Source organism: Penicillium chermesinum (assembly GCF_028974085.1).
Source record: "Penicillium chermesinum strain IBT 19713 chromosome Unknown utg000004l:1.0-3345178.0:1.0-3348027.0, whole genome shotgun sequence".
In the NCBI taxonomy this organism is placed as follows: Eukaryota; Fungi; Ascomycota; class Eurotiomycetes; order Eurotiales; family Aspergillaceae; genus Penicillium; species Penicillium chermesinum.
The window spans coordinates 919,441-942,353 of NW_026695314.1; the positions used below are offsets into that span (position 1 = coordinate 919,441).

At 50.8% G+C, this 22,913-nt stretch overlaps 8 protein-coding genes across 8 annotated transcripts; 4 read left to right on the plus strand and 4 right to left on the minus strand.

Moving 5' to 3' along the window:
- Window positions 1-1,485: 1,485 nt before the first annotated feature.
- Window positions 1,486-1,740, plus strand: N7468_005241 (uncharacterized protein; the record flags this gene model as incomplete). The annotated part of the gene is made up of 1 exon (XM_058474538.1): window positions 1,486-1,740. One exon carries the CDS (start codon window positions 1,486-1,488, stop codon window positions 1,738-1,740), a length of 255 nt encoding a protein of 84 aa, XP_058330278.1.
- Window positions 1,741-3,018: 1,278 nt separating this feature from the next.
- Window positions 3,019-4,390, minus strand: N7468_005242 (Eisosome component PIL1/LSP1 family protein; the record flags this gene model as incomplete). Its single annotated transcript, XM_058474539.1, has 4 exons — window positions 3,019-3,617; window positions 3,692-3,875; window positions 3,940-4,073; window positions 4,273-4,390. The coding sequence occupies 4 exons, from the start codon at window positions 4,388-4,390 to the stop codon at window positions 3,019-3,021; spliced, it is 1,035 nt and encodes a 344-aa protein (XP_058330279.1).
- A 2,505-nt stretch (window positions 4,391-6,895) lies between these two features.
- N7468_005243 (amidase signature domain-containing protein) lies at window positions 6,896-8,855 on the plus strand (the record flags this gene model as incomplete). Its single annotated transcript, XM_058474540.1, has 7 exons — window positions 6,896-7,128; window positions 7,182-7,203; window positions 7,257-7,529; window positions 7,608-7,802; window positions 7,850-8,209; window positions 8,263-8,534; window positions 8,600-8,855. The coding sequence occupies 7 exons, from the start codon at window positions 6,896-6,898 to the stop codon at window positions 8,853-8,855; spliced, it is 1,611 nt and encodes a 536-aa protein (XP_058330280.1).
- A 399-nt stretch (window positions 8,856-9,254) lies between these two features.
- N7468_005244 (acid protease) lies at window positions 9,255-10,411 on the minus strand (the record flags this gene model as incomplete). Its single annotated transcript, XM_058474541.1, has 2 exons — window positions 9,255-9,504; window positions 9,573-10,411. 2 exons carry the CDS (start codon window positions 10,409-10,411, stop codon window positions 9,255-9,257), a joined length of 1,089 nt encoding a protein of 362 aa, XP_058330281.1.
- Window positions 10,412-13,991: 3,580 nt separating this feature from the next.
- Window positions 13,992-15,064, plus strand: N7468_005245 (SUR7/PalI family protein; the record flags this gene model as incomplete). Its single annotated transcript, XM_058474542.1, has 2 exons — window positions 13,992-14,129; window positions 14,192-15,064. 2 exons carry the CDS (start codon window positions 13,992-13,994, stop codon window positions 15,062-15,064), a joined length of 1,011 nt encoding a protein of 336 aa, XP_058330282.1.
- Window positions 15,065-15,361: 297 nt separating this feature from the next.
- On the minus strand, window positions 15,362-17,537 carry N7468_005246 (Zn(II)2Cys6 transcription factor; the record flags this gene model as incomplete). The annotated part of the gene is made up of 2 exons (XM_058474543.1): window positions 15,362-15,912; window positions 16,034-17,537. 2 exons carry the CDS (start codon window positions 17,535-17,537, stop codon window positions 15,362-15,364), a joined length of 2,055 nt encoding a protein of 684 aa, XP_058330283.1.
- Window positions 17,538-17,959: 422 nt separating this feature from the next.
- Window positions 17,960-18,850, plus strand: N7468_005247 (alpha/beta fold hydrolase; the record flags this gene model as incomplete). Its single annotated transcript, XM_058474544.1, has 1 exon — window positions 17,960-18,850. The coding sequence occupies one exon, from the start codon at window positions 17,960-17,962 to the stop codon at window positions 18,848-18,850; it is 891 nt and encodes a 296-aa protein (XP_058330284.1).
- A 184-nt stretch (window positions 18,851-19,034) lies between these two features.
- Window positions 19,035-22,486, minus strand: N7468_005248 (uncharacterized protein; the record flags this gene model as incomplete). The annotated part of the gene is made up of 3 exons (XM_058474545.1): window positions 19,035-20,749; window positions 20,814-22,275; window positions 22,328-22,486. 3 exons carry the CDS (start codon window positions 22,484-22,486, stop codon window positions 19,035-19,037), a joined length of 3,336 nt encoding a protein of 1,111 aa, XP_058330285.1.
- Window positions 22,487-22,913: the final 427 nt, after the last annotated feature.

The window sequence follows — 22,913 nt, forward strand, 5'->3', positions numbered from 1 at the left end:
CCATCTCCCTTGTTCACTTTAGGGTACCCGCTGGGAGACTCTTGTCGGTGTTGGTGTGTCTTTGTTTTGGTCCGCCCTGGACTCGGTTTGATCGATGTAGTGCCATCTGTCGTCTCGTTCTGGTATACTCTCCTATTATTTATACCAATTGGGGATTATCGACGTCTCGATATGGCTTCGCTTCTAATGATGTTACGACCCTTCTCCTTTATCGTTCCCCACTGTTTGGGTTCGATTTCCCGAATGTGGGTTTCTGCGATTCTAAGAATGGTCTCTGCTTCAGTGTTCTTATATTCTGTCCGTCCCTCCAGGGGCTCCCTTCCGCGGCTCCTCTCTATATGTCGTTGCTCACAGACCATTCACTTGCTATCTGTTGTTTACAATTCGCTTTGGATTTCTCTTTCTATCTGATTGTCGTCCGTGGAAGGATTTGTGGCTTTACCGGGCCACAGGGTTAGGGGTCTAGATTCGCAGATGAGATGCGGGCGTTCGTGTGTCGCCAGCTGCACCAGGTGGTTCAGGTGTCTTTTGCTATGGGGGATGTCATGGTTTACTGGTTTCTGCTCCAGGTTTACGTTCTTGTTATTGGTCGTATACTAAAGCACCAAGGCCGACTCGTTCCTCGGACCCAAATGCAAGCGTCCCTCCATTTTTGTTTTTTTTCTAATAGTCTGTGTGCCCTCTCCCCTCGGTATTTGATGCAACGGTAGACTCCAGCCTAACTTCACAGCTGAGCTCCACCGATGATGCCATTGCTGGTGAGTTCGAATGGCGTGCTATCTCCTCCTACTGCCATAATCCGCGGTGTCAGGGCCATCACCTACTATTACGTGTGGAGACCTTGAAGCCCTTGGAAAAGCCCGAGTTCAATGATACCTGTCGAGTCTCCATTTAGAATCCAAAACTTCGTTATGCTGAGTCCGAAGAGCATAGACGATCCCTGAGTAGCCTCCAGGCACTGCCACCCAATTAGGGGATGGTGTCACCAGGATGAACTTTTCGGACTTTTTCTCCAGATCCTAGCAGAAATTCCCGTTTGGGTTTGCTTTTTCTCCTTCGCAACTCTCCACCTGTCAAGGCTACTCGGGTCTAAACTACCCCTAACCCAAGGCTTCGATCATGTATTAGTAGTATTATACATACGCTCGATTCCCAAGCCCATGCCACAGTCGTCATCCGGAGCCTCTTGCGCCGGCCACCCGTGTTGGTCGAGGAAGATGTAGTCTTCAGTGACATGGCGTGCTCTATGCTACAAATTGGGCTATCCTAGTGGAGAGACACCACGAGCCCCCCGAGCTTCCTTTATTTTGGCCTAGAAGTCTGTTTAGCGAAATAACTTGACCTCAGCTGTCACCAGATGACCATTATGAGGAGTTTCTGATCCTCTACATACAGGCTTCACCGTCCATTCGCTATCGCCCAGCACCCATCGTCCCTTGGCCCTTTCCCTCTCATGAGAAAAACACCCTTTTCCCACCATTATCGATGCCTGCAGATGCGCCGTACAAGAACGCCCACTCGCCTCCCATACCACGCACCTCTGCTCTTCAGGGACCGGCCTGCCAGACTGCCGGATCATACTTGGCGCTGGACATTCATGCTCGATCAACGAACTCCGGAACCCCCCTAGCTTCGGCATTGCACCTCTCGACACAATCGCATCATGCAGATCATAGCTCGCCGTGGGCATTCCTCACATGCTCGTCGCGCTGGCATACATCCTTTGCTGGCGACGGATAACCCAATGCTACTGTTACTCTCAGCCATTACTAGCTGGCTGCCGGCTAAACGAGCCTGAGAACCCTGTCACGCGGCTGCTTGATCTCGTCGCCTAGCTCTCGCGGTTCAGAAACGTGGAAGGCTGTGTTGTTTCGGCCGACGTGGGAGCTGAAGGGAAGACCGCTCTTCGATCCATTCTGTCCTAATCGGCAGTGGCGAATACAGGCCGTGAGAATGAGGGCACTTTGGTTGCTATTAGAGATAATTGAGGTAGTGTGCTGCGTGGTTGGGAGTAAGAGGCGAGTAGTTAGTATTCATGGGCTTGGCTTGAGTCCGTATGCATTTTTGCTGATAGAAGGCGCGTCATTCGGAACGCTGCCGGTACAGGTCCTCTATTCGGTCTGCAGTCTTGATACAGACTTTGCTGGCTTATGATACTGTGAGAGTGGTACCGTAAGGGTTGGCAATGACCAACGAAAATCCTGAACGTCAATGCCGGTCACTGAGCCTGTACACGAGGTTAAGCCGCAACAAGACCCCTTGTGCAGGTCTATACACGACGGGTGATTGCTTCCAAAGGGTACATCCAAATGAAGTTCTTCAAGTTGCAGCCGTATAGCTCTACGGAGTTCAAGTTCTACATCGATTAGATAGCATATACCGGCTTTATGTCCTCAAAGTAATGTCCAAAGTAGCAGCACGATTTCATTAACACCTAGTGAATTACTAAGCTTCGGCCCTTTGGAAAACGAGTCCTCCGGGTCGAAGCCACCAACGAAACACTTAAAAGGCCCGGCACAATATGGTATTACATTAAGAGGAAAGAGTCAAAAAAGCACAAGAAGGGAAGCAAATGTGTGATCCTCTCAGCCGAATACTCGTCACAATCCCCCCTTCGAATCCGTAGATCTGAAGGATGTAGGGTCTTTGATGGACCTCACAGACAGACCAGGAGCGAATCAAGGCAGGACGAACACGAGCGCGGAGTGCATATCACGACATAGGTACGGGGCGTCGGAGCGTGACCAAAATCGGAAAATCGATGACAAGAGGGGAGGGAAAAAACAGGAACAATAACGCATGGGTCTGAAGAAACCGTGATTGGATGAAGCCAGAGCTTTGGTGAGGATTACTCGGTGAGCCAAAGCCCGTGTCTTGACAATCGTCCTGATACTCCGGTCCAGAGACTTGCCCATGCACGAGAACGAGAGCGAAGGGCCGGTACGGCCCGGGAAAATGGAGCTGTCGTATTCATTCGTGAGGGAGGGGACACGCAGTGTATCGGATGCATGTTCAGATTTAAGCAGCAATGGGCTCACGCTCCTCCTCACGGCCGCGGGTCTCGCCGTCGACGGTGCTGAGTACATCTTCGCCATCTTCATAGCTGGGGTGCTGATCGGCGGGCAACCAGGAGTCGCGGTCACCAGCCAGAGGCTGGTCCTGCTGGGAGAGGTCGATGCCGCCAGATTTGATGCTCTCCTGGCGACGTTGGGAAAGAGCACGGGAGCGCTGAGAGAGACTAGATTTCACAACGGACTTGGAGGTCACCCAGTTGCTGAGAGCATCTTCGCAGTCTTGGATGATGGCCTTGCTGGCATCGTAACCGTCGTATGCCTGGCGGGTCTCGCCGGGAGTCACTGGGGTGTCGTCAATCAGGTCCAAAAGGTGCTTGCCGTATCCGGCGATGATGGCGACCTTTTCGCAGTGCTCGCGCAGAGCGTCGAATTGGTACTGGAAGGCGGCCTTGACCTTCTCACGCGTGATGTTGGACAGCTGGGCCTCAGCGACAAGGGACTCGGCCTCGGCGCGGACCAGCTCCTGCTCCAAAACGACAATTCGAGGAGAGTTGGGGTCCTTGTACTTCAGCTTGGCAATCTCATCAGTGATCTTTTGCTTGCCTGCGGGTTCAAATGTCAGCGGGAACTTTCTCGATCGGCAGAACCCTGGTGGGTTTCGGTGTGAAGCTACATACGGTCTCGGCTAGGCTGTACAGAGGCCTCAATGTTTCGGATGCTCTTGATGGTGACACGGTACTGGTCGTAGCGGTCGACGAACATATCCTCCAGCTCACCGATCTCGTAGATCAGAACACCGAGCTTATCCGTCACATCCGACACATCCTCGTCGCCGGCTTCACCCCAGATTGAGAGTTGTTGCTATATGTGAAGCGAAATTAGCTTTGCAACGACAGCAGGGACGCAGGAGGGAGGGCCAACATACAGCGACTTCCATGCGCTCGCGGGCTACAAGCTCCATACTGCGCATAACGTTCTTCTCCATCTTGACCAGCTGCGACAGCTTGCGAGAAAGATCAGGGCCGAAGGCACCCGCGGCGTTCTTACGGAAGGCATGACCTATCCATGATATACATCAGTTGACTGTTCAATCGATATCATTGCGTGAAGCTCCTTTGTTCCATGTCGACGGCGGTTTTCCACCACAACGGGGACTATGCGACCGAGAGCCGCACGTTTCGGGAACCCCACTTTGGGAACCGCTCAACGGGGGGAACGACCACCACGCCACGCATTCTTCTATTTGGAATCAACTTACCGAGGCCGCCCTTCCCTAGCCATCGGTTGGACTTGGTGGTGGACAATGGGGGTGGAGGATTCTCAACCTGCGAGGCGGTCGGGGCGCGAGTCGCGCGCATGGAGTAAGTGCGGTGCATGGTGGAGGTGGAGGTGGCAGTCGAAGTGCAGGAATAAGATAGGGATAGAATCTAAGAAATCGCTTCAAACGACCGAGTATTAGCACTTTTTTTGCCCCAAGAAGAACCGGCTGGGTGAGGGAGGGATCTAGTCCGATGAGGGGGAGCGGAGGGTTCTGCCGATTCTCACCTTTTGGATAGCAACGGGAACTGCAGTTCACTTATTGAGCTACGATCCCCTGAGAGAAGAATTTTTTTTTGCTTTTGATCAGGAATGAATACTGTGACAGAAGGTCAGGAGAAGATAAAAGGAGAAAGATCGAGGTCATGGCTTACTGTCCTAATATGACGTCGTCAATTCCGGGAACTTTACCCGTTTCGGTGATGACTGTGGCTTGATGGGGCTGGAGAGAGCAGGGAGAGCAAAAAGGTGAGAAAAAGGCACGCAACAGCTCCTAGGGATCGCAGGGTTTATGGCCCGGGCAGCAGCGGATCGAGCTGCTGCGCCTGGGAAGCACACTAGCTTCTCCAGCGCAACCCAGCCAACTCAATTGGGTCCCGAAAGGGGGAAGATCCAATGACGATCCAATAGTGCGCGAACTACGGCGGGCGACAGGTGCCGCAGATCCTGCAAAATGTTGCTTTCTGCTCGATCGCCGACGTCATCAGTCCGGCTTGATGTCATCGGCTTTCTCCCCCGTGCCTCGTTCCTGCGCTTAACTCAATCATGTCATGGATTACCAGCGTTGCATTGAGTATACCAGATGTCCGAGTGTGAAATTTTTTTTTTTCTACGCTTCCCTTGGATGTGCGCGTGTGAGGTGCCTGAGCGAGTCATCGATCCCCGATCTGGGGGAGGAATGCCAGGACACTGCTTATTAGGCAGATCGGTGGGGGGGAGAAGCAGATCCGGTTCCAAACTTGCGCTTGGGACGCTAGACTACACGAGTACAGGAAACGAGCGCCGGCCTGCATCGGAGATTTCCACTTTCCTGCGTACCCAGCTGCAGCTTGAAAGGCGGCCTTAAAGGGTTGCAACTCGAATTCCCATGTACACAGTAGTCTTTAGCCGATAGTTTTAGGTTTGGTGGCGCTATTAAACCAAACCACTTCCAAGCTTCAAAATAAGCAGATTCTTGGCCCTGAAATGCCAGCTCTTTCGTACGTTTCTGCCTAATTGTTATCTCGACCCGACAAACTCTTTTTTTCCCCTGGCAACCCTGCATTTCCTCCTCTGCTTCTGGCCCCGCTCCCGTTATTCCCCCTGGTTTACTTTCCAAATACACGCTCAAAAACTTGATCGGAGTCGAGTTTACACCCCCCAATTGGATGACCCCCGGTTCTCAAAGACTGGAGAATTCATGGGTGTGATCCTACTGGTCATGAACGAATAAGTCTAGCATTCTGCCGAGGTACCGTTTGGTGTCTAGGTACCTCGGTAGGTGCCCAGGTGCCAGGTGCCAGGCACGTAGCTTATGTCAAGTCTCGGGGCCTTCTTAGATAACTAAGCCCCAGGGGTCACTGTCAAATACTCCATATCTAAGCCTAATTTGCCTACTAATAGGTAGCTTAGCTTCTATGAGAATGGCAACGCTGCCCTATGTCAGTATTGATCCTACTTCATAGCTGACAGGATATGAAATCAACACGAGCGAACTGATACACGTAATGGGAAAATGCTAATTGGCTGCATTGCGAAATATGTTGATATGAAGCCAGTTCAGACCCAAAGTAATATATACTTGTCAACCAAGAATACTCCCCCTTCTTTCAGGTTCCGGGCTCATAAGCACATTGAGCCTTGATCAAGCATGAATCAACAGGGGAACTGAGTGTGATTGCTAGGTCATCGGTTATAACGAAAGACTCCCGTATGGATAAGAATGGATCGGTTCCACGAATCGCAGAAGAATTGTGAGATTGTTGTTGAGCCCAATTCCAAACTGGATTGGAAGAGATGACCTGCTGGTGTAACAATTCCATACGGGACTGGAGCAAGGTCATTGCTTCTAGGCCAATGATACCATCTTCGGGAAAGAGTTCGGTCTACCAGTACGTTTGATCTCTTCAATTATAGATAACTCCACGGACTACATTCAGGCTTAGTTTTCTGAGATCTGCATTATTTGCATTAGCATTGGCGACAACGTCCCCGGCCACTTGTGAAGACCTTTCATGCCACTAGTAAGTATGGTATCTTCAGGACCCCCGTTCAATAGGCGCGACAATGCAGATCAAATTTCTTTCATCTACCACAGGGGCGACCGGAAATGAGTTGTAATTATCGAAGTTCAGTTATTTTTCAAACGTCAATTTCCACTACTCTTCATCTGGTTATCTTGCCCTCGGCGAGTTTCGGCCGATGGTCGACCCCAAGCTTGCGGGGAGATCCCCCCGGCGGAGAAAAGGCCGAGACGACGCTTCCCCGCACAGTAACTGTCACAACAATTTGACTTCATTGCCATCTCTATAACTCGCTTGGAACGTGAGTCATTGTCCTTCAAGGCATCCCTGGGTCTCGACCGTATGGGTTCGACCGATAAGAGCCCCTCCAAAGGGGACTGGGAAGATATTGTCGCCCGGAAACGCCGAGATCAGACCCAAGCAATCGAGGCCTTCTTGCAGAGACAGCGGGGAGCAAAGTCATTCAGTGATGGCATTGATATTGAAATTTGTTCTCTGGAACACAAGGAATTGTTTGAGGCGCTCGCCTCGGGCAATCTGACCGCCGAAAGTGTGACCTTGGCTTACATCAATCGGTAATTCTACCAAGCCTTATTGCGAACGCAGATTTCTTACATAGAATTTACAGGGCGATTCAGTCTCATCAAAAGGTATGAAGGACTATATCAACTTATTACCAGCAAAAAGTTCTTACCGTGCATAGACAAATTGCCTGACGGAAATCCTGTTTGAGCAAGCTATCCAGCGGTCCAGAGTTCTAGATGAATATTTCCGTCGAGAAGGCAAACTCATAGGCCCATTACATGGAATTCCAGTTTCGCTCAAAGATCAGTTTGATATCAAAGGATTCGACTCGACTCTCGGCTATGTGGGCAGGGCTTACTCTCCTTCCACCGAGGATGCGGCCCTAGTCACTCTCTTAACTAGGCTGGGTGCCATTGTTATCGCCAAAACAAATGTTCCCCAAAGTATTATGGTGTGTGGCATCTTCCCGGTCATCTTCTTAAAAAAAAAAAAATGATTCCGTCTTCAGGATGGGCTAAATTGAATACAGATAGCGGAAACAATTAACCCCCTCTGGGGTCTTACTGTCAATCCAAATGACCCGTCCTTCACCCCAGGCGGTTCTTCTGGAGGTGAATCCGCCTTGCTCGCATGCAAAGGCTCTATGGTCGGATTCGGAACGGATATCGGCGCATCGATCCGCCAACCCAGCAGTATTATGGGCTTGTATGGACTCAAGCCGAGTGTAAGTTCCGCGGTGGGCACTCTTAAATCGTCACTAACAGTGTCCAGAGTGGTCGGCTCCCATACTATAATGTTTCTGTGTCTACTGAAGGGCAGGAGCACGTTCCATCTGTCATCGGGCCTATGGCACGATCCTTGCACTCGCTTACTGAAGTCACCAAGGCTGTGATTAATTCTCAACCTTCGGACCTGGATCCACGATGCATTGACTTGCCGTGGAGGTCGCATATATATGACGATTTTTTGACCCGCCCACTGACTATTGGTGTCATTTCAGACGATGGTGTGGTGAAAATCCACCCTCCCTTTCAACGGGCACTTGATGACCTCGTAGGGAAACTTAAGTCTGCTGGTCACGAGATTGTCACTTGGGATCCAATCGGCCATGCAGACATTATTAAAGTCCAGGTCAATTTGCTTCTATAGATACCACCACGACATAAGATCTGACATTCTTCCAGGATAAATACTATACAGCTGATGGAGGCGAGGATATTCGCCGTGACATTGCTGTTTGCAACGAGCCATTCGTACCTCAAGTAAAGGCACTTGTCGACCGAGGAGAGCCCATATCCGTCTACCAATACTGGCAGCTGAACCGCCAGAAGGTAAGTTTGCAGAAGATGTACCTTGATCACTGGAATAAGACTCGAGGATCGACCTCGGGGCGCAAGGTAGATATACTGCTCGCTCCAGTGGCGCCTCACCCTGCGGTTCCGCATAATTCTGTCCGGTAGGTGGACTGAAAACAACCGGTTCACTACTGCCAAAACTGCCAAAACTAACATATATAACCAGCTGGGTCGGCTATACCAAAGTATGGAACTTCTTGGACTATCCTGCCCTCGCATTCCCTGTCACCACAGTGTCAAAAGACATCGATATCCCGGATCCCTTATACAAGCCCCGGAATCCAACAGATGAATGGAACTGGAACTTGTATGACCCTGAGAAGATGCATGGCCATCCAGTCGGGCTGCAGATTATCTCCCAAAGACTTCAGGAAGAGAAGGTCCTTGCGGCAGCCAAGGTTTTCGAAACTTTGCTTTCTTAAGTACATCATAATGGAGATAGAGGGCCAAAATTGGACATGTGGCATGAGAGGATTTAGATGGTCTACCAAACTTGATCTATCACTATAAAGACCCAACAGACTGCATATTTGGTCGAACCTGGTACAAAGGATCACTGCTTTAAGAAGAATATCCACCAGGCTGGACCTGTCTACTTGGGTGCCCTGCAGTTTTATGAGTAAATGAGATTTTGGATTGCCCAGAGTGAGAGCTGCACATTTGTCTTGAAATTCCCGATTGGCCAGCCGGCTGTTTGTGTGAATCTTCAGTCTACAAAATTGGTTGAATGAACATACAACTCAACATGAATGGCCCTCGCATCATATAGCATATATACAATTAAGGACTCGATTTGACTGCCCCATGTCTTCCCAACCTACTTAAGCCTTGAGAGCAAACCCGATCTGGGCATTGGTCTGACTGTAAACAACAAAGTTGGAGTTGAACATGGCCGATCCAAGGTTACCTCCGCCGGTAGTGATGTAGAAAGCGCCGCGGCAGCCTCCATCGACAGTACCGGCATTCATTTGGGAACCGGGAATGGTCACAGTGCCACCTTCAATCGTGAGGATGAGATCAGGCAGGTCGGCATCGCAAGGGACAACGTAAGCGGTATCGTCAGAGGAGTCACTATCAAGAATACGACGGTCAGCATAACGCCCTTTCAATCAATGAATCCCAATCAAGAAAGGTCATACCGTGAAGACCCGTCAACCTTGCCGTAGTAGTAGTCAAGAACGCCCTGAGGTAAGCTGGAGCTGGGGGTACCGGTATCCGCAATGCTCTGGACACTGCCGCTACCAGTCTGGACTGAGTCGTTCGGCACGTTCCAGCCAGTGATGTTGAAAGACCAAGCTCCATTAGAGAAATCACAAGGGGCATAAGCGATATCACCCTGGTATTTGGAGTCGTCAATGTAACCGAAGTCCATAGAACCATCCTGGGTGCTGTAGAAGTCCACAGTCCACACCGGCTGATCGAGCAAGGGCTCAGCGTTCTGGTGCCAGGTGTTCTGGGATGTGGGCGTCATAGTAAATGGGTTTGGCGCCATGCCCAGACAACCACCCTGGATGGGGTTGGAGTTGGTGCGAACATCGTTGGGAATACCGATATACTGGCCCTGAATGGTGATACCAGCCATGGTGACGTCCTCGGTGCCCACGGGACCGGTCATGCCGGTGCCGTCGGCATACTCGATGTCGAAGGAGTACCCATCTTGCAGTTGGAAGGTAGAAGAGGCATTAGGGTTGTAGAGAGGGTGGCCGCCTTGTTCGTTGGAAGGGGTGCCGGTGTTGAAGAGCCAAAGAGCGGACGAGCCGGTATCGATCTCCATGGGAAAGGTCTGGTCTCCAAATGTCATGTTCATGAAGTTGGTGCTTGCCGCTGAAGGACCAGAGCCTGTGACTCGGGAGACCAGCCCGAGCTTGGGGCCTTTGAAGGTCTTGACAGAGAAACGACCTTTGGGTGAGGGGGCGGCAGAGACGGCGCCCTCCAGGGCGGCCACCACGATGGCACACTTGATCGAATCGAACTTCATTATGGTATAACGATATCGATCAGTGAGAGATCAAGGAAAGTGCTTGCAGGATAGGACCGGCCTCGAAACATTGGGGCCATGTTCAAGGTACTTGTATGTCCGACAAAGAATCTCATCGGCCGCACTAAAGAAGCTTAATCAGTATGTGGTTCATTTGCTATCTCTCTGTGTCCTTGATTCACAGGGGCAGTGTTGCATTGATTCTTGTGCGCCATACGGTAAATAGGAATTATGCTGCCGATCAGGTAACATAATGGATCTTGCTTATGCCCCAAGGGTCATGAAACGGATGGCGGGGCGAAATCCTTCCGGGGGTGCCGGGTTTTAGTCCTGGCGATCCAGCCAAGCACGCCGTGATCTATGGTCCGAAGCACAGTGTGCTAGGAGGAAAGTGTTTCTCCCTAACATCATACGCTGCGTCTTGCTTGTTGGAGGCCTCATGCTCCACTCACTGCATGATTGCCCCAAGGCTGCCGAATCCACTGGTTATATGTTAACATCCGAAGATGACAATCGATATCATATTCAAGCTTGGCTGTAAATCCATTGATATTGCTTGCAAAAAGCGTCCAGGAGGAGCCCATCTTGTTCAGAAGCCGCAGCGGCATCGAACTAGAGCCCCTGTCGATCAATCAGAAGGCCCATAGTAAAAGCATTGTAAGAGGTCGATGTTTTCCCCACAGGGTTTTATTGAATATTGGGGGCGTTAGAGCAATGCCTAGGAATTGCAGTGCACTCTGCAAAGGTCCAGAATAGAAAACTCCGCCTTCCGTTCCGTGTACAGCGGTTCATGCTTGGCGCCATCTCTCCGGGGCGCAATTTGCCGCCACGTGTTGGGGGCTGATTTAGCCTCCGTTGCCCTTTCAAGCATCGCTAAAAATAGCGGAAGCCTCATTCAGACATCTCTTATTTCAGTATTACTATGAAGGACAACGTTGCTGATTTGGATTATTTGCGGGCTTCTCTTGGATCGTGATGTATCGCCGTGCGAACTACTGAGTTCATCCAAGGAGGCAGAATTTCACGTGGTATTACAGCAGCATTTCCATTCTCAAGACCGCTCCATATCATGGATCGAGAAAGAAAAGGTCGCAGGGAGAATCGACATAGGGATATTCTCCAGCCCGCTTTCCAAGTTGCTGGTCTAGTACTGCTATATACTAGGGTACACGATGCAATTTGATGTGCGGCAAGGCAGGGTCTCGTCCAGGGACGTGCTATTAGTGGCAATCTCGGAACTTGAACATATGAATCTCCTCTGAGCAATATTAACTGGCAACATATTCCTGCAGACACTGAAGAGCCTGTGCAAAAAAAAAAAAGCTTGGCTCAGGCTCCTCGCCCTCTTGTGTATATTCCTGTAACTCTAAGTCGAAAAATACGATTGGCGCCAGTCACTGGATAATAATAAACTAGCGCATTGCTTGCTTGCAACTTGGCAGTTAGTTTCTCCCTTTCCTCGAAAGAAACTTCATTATCAGCGGTCCCATGCACAATAACCTTTGATGGAAATGCGGATTTGAATGATCCCCAGTTGGAGCGGACGGAGCATCTTCTCATGCTCATCGTCCACTGCCGTCTCTAACCCGACCCTTAAAACTCTCTTGTTAAACCCGAATACCGTCAAAAAATCCACAAAGACACCACTTTCGAGTATAGCGTATAGCAAAGGGAGCGTTCCATCATCCGAAACTCCTCCTCAGAGGTGGGAAATCTTCCCGTGATATCACCCCAAGCAATCCTTCGCGAGATCTCCTCCTGGAGCAACTATTGCGCTATCACCGGGTCCGATGTAGCCCCGGGAAGAAAGACATCCTTCACCCATTTACCACCGAGGTTTATCATGGGGTAAAATAGAAGAATAGCCTTTGGGCGTGGGATCGAGCTTGTTTGCTACGGTAACGTGTATGAAAAGTGCAGCGCTGTGACCAAGGCGCACCAACCCTCGGCACTGGCGCCACCGGGGATAATCTGGCTCATGTCTCCATTACAATCCGGATAAAGGCTGTTTAGAGAGTTTGCAACCCGTTCGTAGGATGAGACCAGATCATCAGCTGTCGCGAGGCCGGTGCTTTCCGGTAAGGCTCTATAGTCTGGCGATCCTACTGTCCAGCCATGCGCAAGGGCGTAGTTAAACAGCCACGGAGGAACGGCCTTCGGCTGCCTATAACCTAATGGTACATTTAGAAACAGCGAGAAGGGGGGGGGGGGACGACTTGATTGCCAGGAGCTCCAAATTTCATTTCGATAGAAGTTGCTATTTGCAGGGCATACCGTTGTTTGAAGGCTCTGCAACGGATAGCGGAGGGAGAAAACGGTTTTCTCCCTGTCGCCCCCTTGCGCTTGGTGGCCAATCAAGACTACAGGCTGACGAAAGCACAACGTAATAACTAAAAAAGTAGTTGACTAGTTGACGGTAGTTATGCGACCACAGCAGTTCATCGAGAGAAATTGATTTGAGGCACGCAGAGGCGAAGAACCACGCTAACCTGACTTCATCTTCACGTTTTCAATCGCACCCTCGAACACTGCCAGTGGGACTATCTTGTAAGTCACGGTTGGGGCAACCGTTCCCTTGGGGCAACCGTTCCCTTTCCCCCAGAAATTATTTATACCGTGCTTGTTTTTTAGACTATAACTAAACTTGATGGCTTTACGGAGTAGTGTTTGTCAGCGTGTGTCTAGACAGAACCTTATCCTAAATCATAAATATAGAAACAAATAAACTGCAAAGTGGAGAACGTACAGCCTCTTCCGCGCACATGAGGCATGCGAGGACGCCAAGTAGAGAGAACAAAGATGCCTAATCCGATTTTGCTCAAGGGTGGCGCGTGCTCCGGTGCTTTATAGGGCTGTCCTAGTAAGTCCCTTTCCCCCTAGGTCTGCCGACCAGGGCAAGAAAGGTTTTCAATCGATCAGATACCGTTCTCCACAGGGCTGGGAGATGACGAAGCTAGCCAAGGGACTATCCTGCATCGGGTGAAGCCCAAGGCGATCGCAGGCTTAAGCGTGGTTGGGTACGGGAAAATTATGGTATGTGGGTTACGTGGGTGGATTCGGCGGGGGTAGACTTCGTTTGTCATCCCTTCATTTTCAATCTCGTTATGACTTCATGTTGAGGGCGCGCCATCCTACCATGTGGGCCGGAGAGCCAGCACGTTGCACAGGGCCCTCAAAGAAGTAAATTGTACACATTGAGGTCGTCAGCTTGGTGCTAAGAGATGAATTAGAAAAAGTGTTGCCTGCCAATTTGGTCCTTCTCAGGGTCGGGAACCTCACTTTCCAGAAATGGTTTAGCGCAGACGACACGAATAGAAACCCAACGTGGCGTGGGCCAGAGACCCACTTTTACTGAGTTGAAACAGCGCGTTGATTGGGCGGTCTCTCACACTGCGCCTCTCGTTGCGAGGCTGGTGTTGTCGTCGTTGCTGCTCCCCCTGCCATATTACGAGGCACGCTCGTACAAGGGCTGATCATCGCCGGTTAAAATCTTGACATTCGCCCCCATAATTTTTCGCTTCTTTCATCCATCCCTTCACCTTCACATCAAGTTGCAGTCAAACCTCACCCTACACCTACCATGGGGAAAGCCAGTCGTATTGCGTGCATCTTCACGCCTGGCGTGCTGACAATCGCCGCCTTGATCTCCATCATTTTCGTCGGCCTCGGATGCACTAAGGCCTCCTCGAGCACTCTGAATGACTTATACTTCCTCCGAGTAAGACGCGACCGTGGAACCCCTTTCGTATACGATTCGCTAACCTGTCTTCCATCCTCCAGGTTGACCTCCAAAATATTAGCAATTCCAATACCAAGACAGCCTCGGAGGTCGAGAATATCCTCAATGAGCACGGTATCACCAGCGTCAGTGCGAGTCAAGTCTCCGACTTGATTAAGAAACTCCAGGACGACAGCACCCTGAAGGATTTCTATGACATCGGGCTCTTGGGCTACTGCGAGGGCGACATCACGGACAACAAGTACACCGTCACTTCGTGCTCCAAGCCGAAGGCTGAGTTCTACTTCAACCCCCTCACCATCTGGGGCCTGAACAGCACCACCATCAAGGACGAACTGCCCGACGACTACGACAAGATCATCAACATCTACAAGAACGTCTCCAAGTGGATGTACATCGCCTACCTGATCGCCTTCATTGTCACCATTGTCGAAATCGTGGTCGGGTTCTTCGCCATCTGCAGTCGCTGGGGCAGCTGCGTTACCACCATCGTCGCCTTCGTTGGTTTCCTCTTCACCGCTGCCGCCTCCATCACCGCTACCGTGATCTTCAGCGTTTTCCGCGGAAGCCTTGGCAAGACACTTGACGCGTACGGTATTTCCCTGTCTCTCGGCAAGAATGCCTACATCGCCACCTGGTTCGCTGTCGCGTTCTCTCTTGGTGCCCTCGTCTTCTGGACCTTCAGTGTGTGCTGCTGCTCCGGCCGCTCGCCCTACAACCACAAGAACAAGGATCGCGGCCTGATCGCCGAGAAAGCCCCTTACACCTACGAACCCATTGGCGGGCAGCAGCCATACGGTAACCAGCCCTATGGCTACCACACCTCCTACCCTCCCCCTCCTCCAGGCGAGTCATACCCTATGGCGCCAGCCCACCACCAAGGAGAGGCTTACGAGCCCTTCCGCCACTCATGAGTGATATCTTTTATTCCAAAGAACCTTTTATGTGATACCTGTACACAATCTGAAACGGGTTAGATGGTGATACCATGGCGTTATGACATTCCTCACGTGGGCTTGGCATGTTTTGGCCCTTTTCTTTTTATCTGTTTACGACCATTTCCTCCTCGTTCCTGATGACCTAATGCTTGCAGCTGCATGCTAACCTGTATATGGCTGGGATACTCGTTTTATCGAGGAATGACCTGTTACTCAAAAATTGAATACCACACGCTAATAGCATCCAAGTTTTGATTTCCTAGAACGTAGAGCTCAGACAAAATCTAAATCGTCTAATGGAGCCATACCGGGATCCAGACCGAGCCCTTCTATCTGTAACGCGCTAGATCCTGCAAACAGATCCACTTCTACGGGTCTCCCCGTTTCAAATTCCAGGACTGGTGCGAAAACCCTCTCGTCTAAACCTGTTTTGAAAAAGTCCATGTTGAATTCCGGGCTTTCGAGCCTAGTGGCAATAGATAGTGGACCGGAAGGCCTGGGCCCGGCTTTGAAGGATCGAGCATGCGAGTATACCACTTCTTTCACCTCAGCCGTGATCCTCGAAGCCGCCGCCGCAGTGGGGAAGCCATGCTGGAAGAATCTGTCGAAGATACTCTTCGCTGTGTCGATTGCGCACCGCGCCGCGAACGTATAGGGGCACAGGGGGTGCACGAGGGTGTAAGCGAAGACTGTCAGGGCTGCGTCCCAGGCATAATGATACGCATCGTGCCAGGAGTTCAACACGTTGGCCTCGGAGAGGATCTGGTCAATTATGCGAATGCTGGCCACGGCGTGGTCGAGGGCATGGACATCATTTCGGTCGGCTGTGGTGGGGAATGTAGCTCCAATTCCGGGGGGAGATCGAGGGGATGTCGTGGGGTATCTTCATGAATAGTCGGAATATCGAGTGCATCGCGTTGTGGTAGGCTAGTTCGAGAAGAGCACGCTGTCGCTGGACCCATATTGGGATGTAGTGGTCGAAGTCTAGGGGGACGTTCGTTGTGGAGAAGGACTCGCCATCGCCCTGGCGTTTGAGTCGGAGAAATGATGGGACCTCCCGGGCCCATCTGTGGAGTGGCTTGATCGATTCTTTGAGGTACGCAGAGCAGCGTTGGCGAATGGCGGGCTCTTGGTGGACGGAGGAGCTGATTCCGCTTTGGCTCATAAGGTTTGCGCAGTTTTGTAAGATGTCGGAGGATACGGAGCGGATGTTTGACAGTAGCTTGAGATACTGAGAGAAATACCATAATCTACTAAATTCCCCAGGTCCGTTTATAGTCGCTTCCGAAGGCACTGGGCCTGGGAGATCAGGCGGTTCGATAGTGGCGTCGGCCATGTTTATGATGCATGGCTGGCCCATCTTGAACGAGAGTAAACAGTCTAGGGAGTAAATTGCCCACCAAACCTGCTTTTGGGTATTCTTCAGTTGCAAGTCAGAACCGCTTGGATAGTTGTGGTGGAGCCCTAGACTGTAAGCGGTTTGTACCGCATTTGCTAATGAGCGACGAGCAATATCAAGACACGAGGAGTTTATCAGATAGACAATTGAGTAGATGATAGTCTGGAGGGTGTATAACGATGGACGGGTCTTAGGATCCTCAAGTGCCCGCTGGCAACGATGATATAACCAGTCTCCGTCTCTGTTGGAGTAGACATCCTGCGTTGGATCGTTGTCGGACATCATAGATGCTGTATGCTGTATGCAAAGAGCCAAAGCAATATCCGCCAACGCCGATGAGTCTCGGGTCGTCTCGGGGGCGAGAGACTCAGAGCTGTGATAGTCTTCACCCCTCCAAAGCGAATCATAGTGATTGCAAAAGTCCGCTTCGTCGACCACAGGGAAGACAAAATGGTAGGACTGCCAAAATAAACCAAGAAGAAACTCTTCTTGTCTTCTGGTCAAAGGGTTGCTTAGTAGTTCACCATTATCGTCCGACAAGACGCCCGATGTTTCATTGAATGTGAATGTTTTCAAGCTCGCCCCCAAGGCAGCTTTATGGAACACACTCTCTAGGTTGCGACACACGCGACTTGCGAAATATACAAAAGACGTGGGCCCGAAGTAGAGAGGCGGATTTCCCGGGCTTCGTGGATCACTGAGCCATGCATCTGGCCAACTCCAGCCGGGAGTGAATTGGTCCGATAGGACGGAATGAGATCCTCCCAGACTCTCAGGTGTTGCTCGAAGCCGCTCTTCTAGTTCCGCGATCCGCGACCGCAAATATTCGATTTCCTTAGGATCCCCCGTTGGTTCTCTCGGGCAATGCTGCTTTCGCAATCGGCAGTTCTCACACGGCCGGCCGTTATCACATCTAACGCGATTTTGGCGGCACCAATTGCAGGCTCTTAGAACAGTCGTCCGCTTCCGTTTCGTGCCTGTTCCAGGCATCGCTTCACTCCTGGCATCACGACTACGACCTTCCTTAGAGGACTTGAATGTCACGAACATAGTAGTGGGAAGTTGTAGAAGTGAGTGCTCGCAAGGAAGTTAGTCGCCATCAGCATAGAATTCTCAAAAGGGAAAGTCTCGGAAGGCTCCTTGGGGCAATCTGGAGCTGAGCGGGGCTGAATCATCCGCAAGTGGGGGCCAAGTGGGGATTCAAGGCTTCATTTCATGCCTGAAGAGGTGCGACTAGTAGGCCCGCGCGCGAAATTGGCAATTATGGGAATCGAAACAGCCGTTAGAAAAATGAATACGCCTGGTGAGTCATTCTACGGCGCATAGCGAGTATAAATTGCAGCATCTTTCTACCACCAGCTTGTAACTATTATCTTTTTCGTATCAGAAAAGTATACTCTATCCTTAATCAACTGTACCCACCTGAAGCTGCACGACGAGTTCCCCTCAGTTCTCATGCTCGGAGAGAAGTGATGGGAGTTACTTGGCAGACCAAGCGCCTACTTCATGGCATCCGCGCCATAGTCGGTGGTCAAGGGCCGCCTGTCGTCCTCCTAGCAGGCTGGCCACAGACAGCCGAAGCGTTCAGCGACATGTTCGAGCCCCTTTCAAAGCAATATCGATTTTACGCGCTGGATCCTCCAGGACTGGGAGAGTCGTCTCCGTCTGAATTGGGATATGACACTAAAGCCGTTAGCAAGATAATGGCCGATTCAATCCACGACGCCCTACAAGACGAGAAGCAGTCATATCATCTTGTTGGCCACGATGTGGGTGCCTGGATATCCTATCCCTGGGCTGTCCAGTACCCCAAGAGAATCAAGTCACTTTGTATCATGGATGGGGGAATACCTGGGTTCATGGCACCACTCCAGTATCCTCTGTCCCACGAGGCGAACATTCGCCTGTGGCAATTCTCTTTCAACGCCCTTCCGGATCTTCCTGAACTCCTGACGCGTGGTCGAGAACGAGAGCTGCTGAATTGGTTCTTCAATAGGAAGACGGCGAGCCCAGATGGTTTGTCGCCAGAAAAAATGGCGACGTATGTCGAGGCATATTCAAAACCCGGGGTAATGAGCCAAGGCTTCGAGTACTATCGGTCCTACGCGAAGAGCGCAGAGCAGAACAAAGAACTTAACAAAGCTGCTCTCCAAGTGCCTGTTTTAGGGCTGGGTGGAGCAAGCTCCATTGGACTGGGCATGGCTGCTATGGCTCAGCGGTTTGCGGCTAATGTCGAGGGCTATGCGATTGCAGACTGTGGACATTTGCTACCAGAGGAGCAGCCAGAAGCAGTTGCGCGAAGGCTGCTGGAGTTCTGGGAAAAGCAAGCTTGCGCAAAAGATTGCTATCAGCTTTGGGTCTGATCTCGCAGGAACCAGCGTGAGTTTATACTACTAGTGGTTTAGACTAATATGACGACTTTGGTGAACATGGTGATTATGGTTCATAATATGTGTAGAATTTGGGATATCAATAGTAATCAGGTAATGTACATGATGACAGCGCATCGGGAACATTCGAAAATGATCAAAATAGATGACCAGTCCATCACCTGTTCGTTAATCGGCGAACCACGCCCTTCTCATCAAGTAGCACCTTAGCGCCTCCTCGTCGAGTGCGGTCGCGCAAAGAATTCAGCTCGGCTTCCGCCCAGCGCTTAAACGGAGTGTTGGGATCATCAGACCAAGCCGGGCGCTGCTGGCGTAGGTGACGGAGTGATACAAACCAGTTCTCGTCCTCGCTTTCACACTCATCCTCAACTTCCGACTCAGATGAGGCAGACTCTGCAGCGAGTTGACCAGCATTCGAGACAAAAGACTCATCGCCCAGCTCGACGCTGGCTGTCTCATGACGGGTATCATCGAACTCATCTATGTCTTCCATATCTGTCTCGTCGATCTCTTCCTCATTTGTGTCAGTTTCTGCACCAACGCCAGTAGTGCTTCTGGAGTGAACACAGTGTGAGCGGCTCAGGGGTGATTCCATCTTAGGAAAGAGGGCTTTTTGACGAGTGCCAATCACCGGCAGATGATCATCGGGTTCGGTTTCGGGTTCGTTCACTTCACTGGCAGGGGCTTGTGATTTCGCAGGCTCGGACGAAACATCGGAAACTTTGTCCCCGTCAGCATGAAGTACGTTCCCAGGTACGGTTATGTCAGAGACAGGTTGGCTGATGAACAGCCGCCTAGAATAGCCTGGTGATTGAGGGGACTCGGCAAGTAAGTCTTTGATAGATAGAGCTGTTCTCGGCTCCTCTTTGATGATATCGGCTTCTTGCACCGGATAGGGGCAGGGGTTTCCCCCTACCAAAGCTTTGACCTCCTCATTTGGCAGGGGTGACGTTTGAGTGGTGTCCATGGGTTGTGACTGGGAATGATCATGTGATCCTAGCTCATCTACTGATGGTGGTGGATGGCCATGAGAGCCTGTATGCGAGGCCGAGAAGATCTGGTGCGGTTGGGCTGGCCCAGAAGAGTCAAGGACAACATCGGATTGTGAGTTGGTGGACGCATCTTGTGACTGAGAGGTCGAATTCATGCTGGCTTGTGGTTGGGTCCACGAAGAGTCCACTCGAATCGCTTCGCTGCCTTCACTTTGAGTAAAGTTAGGTGCCTCATTCGAAGATTGAGCCCCCTCGTAGCTTGCATGGGACGGTAATGTATTCAGAATTCGGGACTGTGACGAAGAGATCTTATGGGCATGAGGAGAGGGATACGAGTTGGACGAAGTAGGTTCAGCTCCTTTGATAAGGCCCTTTGACAAAGCTGGTGTCTCGCTCACTTGGACACGTTCTTTTGAGCCAGAGAGAGAAGTTCCTGAGCTTCTGAAATCTTTTCCTGTTTGACTAGACTGAGTTGGATCGGGTAGAACTTCACCAAGAGCCAGCGGAACCGATGATTCCATCATCGATTCATTATCCGATTCGATGTTCGGTGGATCAATAATTGATACCGGTGGACTCGATGGTGTTGATGACTTGTGAGTTGCTTCTAGGTGTCGTGATTGGCTGCCTTGTCCTGGAGAAGACTGCTGTTCATCTGCTTCTCGTCGACTCGTGTCAACAGGTAAAGAAGGCCAAGCCTCAATCGATGTTTCATTATTAATCACGGGACGTCCTACTTGTTTCTTCTCTGGCGTAGGTTGCCGGGCGATATTTTGTGACATGGCTTCACTATGATTCTGCTGTGACTCGTGATTGACAGCAGCGGCAGCATTCCCCTCGAAAATACCAGTCAAAGGTTCACCCACCGTAGGCTTTTCACCTGACTTTAACTCTCGATTATATCTTGCTGAGACATTCTTCACAGGGCTACTGGGGGGGCAGACCCGATGGGGAGTTTGTGCGCTCGGGTGACAGTGACCAAGAAAGTCGTGACTCTTGGTCTGAGTCCATGAATTCGTAGGTCTCTTGAGTTTGTGGGAGATGCTGCTCCGCGGCAACCTCTCTGGTCTCGGCATCGCGTTTTTTTTGGACGGCAAAATTGTTCCACGTCCGCAGAAGCGAAGGCGGTACATGTGCGTGAGGCATAGGTTGACCTGGCTTTGGGGGAATCCAGGCTTCATTGGGGCTCTCGAATAGAGCCCGCTGGTCTTTAGGAATGAATACCTGAACATCTTCGATTCGGACCAGTCCTTCCCACGGGTCGGGCCTTGGGGAAAGGTCCTCATTGTCGACTTCCAGTTGAGCTGGAACCCTAATACTTTCTAATTCTACCGCCCTAGTTATTATTTCTGGGGCCTCATCACGAGGCACAGGCGGAGGGGTAAATGCACCCTCCGCATGCTCACCAAGGCGTTGTTTCTTGGAGGGAGACTGCATCATTGATACCGTGCTGTCACCCTCATCAGAATTTTTGACTGATGGATCATCGTCACTAGCGCGTCGCCTCTTTTTCAAATTCGGCGAGGCGGGCTTAGGCGTCACCGCATCGGTCGTAGTGTGGGAACCAGATGCAGCATTATTTTCCTGTGGGAATTCATCGGTGGCGGTAGGGCTTCTTGATGTAATAAGGCTTTTTGAAGTCGAATCATCGGCACAGGGTCTTAGGGGCGATATAGCTGGTTGACCTGGTTGGGATGCAAAAGAACTCTCTCGGCTCCTATCATCCTTCTGAGGGGTTGTTTGATCGAAAAATGTTCGCTCTGCTCCTATATCAAATAGACCTTGGGGCCCGCTGGCTTGCCTGGAAGTGTGACTCGGCTGAGATGATTCCACTGTTTTGGAATCAGTGGAGGTCATGATTGGTTTTGGTTCATGATACAAGCGCTGGAGTAAGTCATTCGTTGAGAGGCGATTTATCGAGCCACCTGGGCGTTCTTGCTTTTGATCATCATTTGGCAGAGCCTGAGATTGTAGATGCTGTGTAGAAATTTGCGAAAAAGAAGCTGCTTGTACATCTAGCGGATCATTCTGAGGAAATGATGCTGATGCTGTAATCAATTTGATCGGGCTCTTTGGTTTCGTAGCCGTTGAAGCGGCCTTCAACCTCCCGCTGACCTTATCTAACAAGGCTTTGGAAGTTTTGTTTTTCCGCAACCCTGCCGGAGCGACAAGACGTTGCGCGCCATGCTCCCAGTCGATTCGAAAGCGAGTGGCGTGCAAGTAAAGTTCAGGGTGAGAGGATGGGTTTTTTAGAACAAGTTTGAAATCGAGAAGCTTGATACGAAAGTGCTTTGGTATTATGTTGTTCGGTGCCTGCACTTGGGGGTCATCGAAGATGTCGGCGTTTATTTGGCACTCCGGATCCATCAACACAGCTTTGAAATGGCCTGTACCGCTAACCCCCCACTGAATAGCAACATGTCAGAATTAGATGGCAAGTCTGTTCTTCAAGGCTTACCGAAAGGATGTAACTCCATGGCTCCAAACCATTGCTCTGGAAACTCACACAATCCCCATCGTCCTTGGTATCGCCGCCTAGCTCAATCTGATCCAGGTACGTCGTCAAAGATTCCTTTAAGAAAGAAATGATCCAGGGTGTAACAGACGTAGAACTCATGGTGTAATGGCAGCTTGGCACAAACTGCCGGCAGACATGGCCTCCTGCTCTAGTCAAGAGATCACGAAGTGAGCATTATCTAACAAAGCAAGTCTGTTCAGACGAACATTGAAGTCCAGGAGTGAAAATGAGCTACGGCGATAACGCACGATAAGCGTGGACGCGACGCGCAGGATGACTCAGCCACACCACGTCATTAGGCCGATAGTTAACTAACATTCAGTAGATTGCGGAGAGCAAGGGCGATGATCATTCTGTCGCTTCTTACTTTTTCTCCGATCCATCAATACCTCGGCTTTGACATTTACGCCCTATCAGAAGAAAAGATGGCACAGTGGGATGCTCTTACCCAGACTCGGTGAAAGCCCCATATGACTCGTTCTTAGCAGCACTCATGTCCTGTGCGGGGCGATCAGCGAATCCAAGA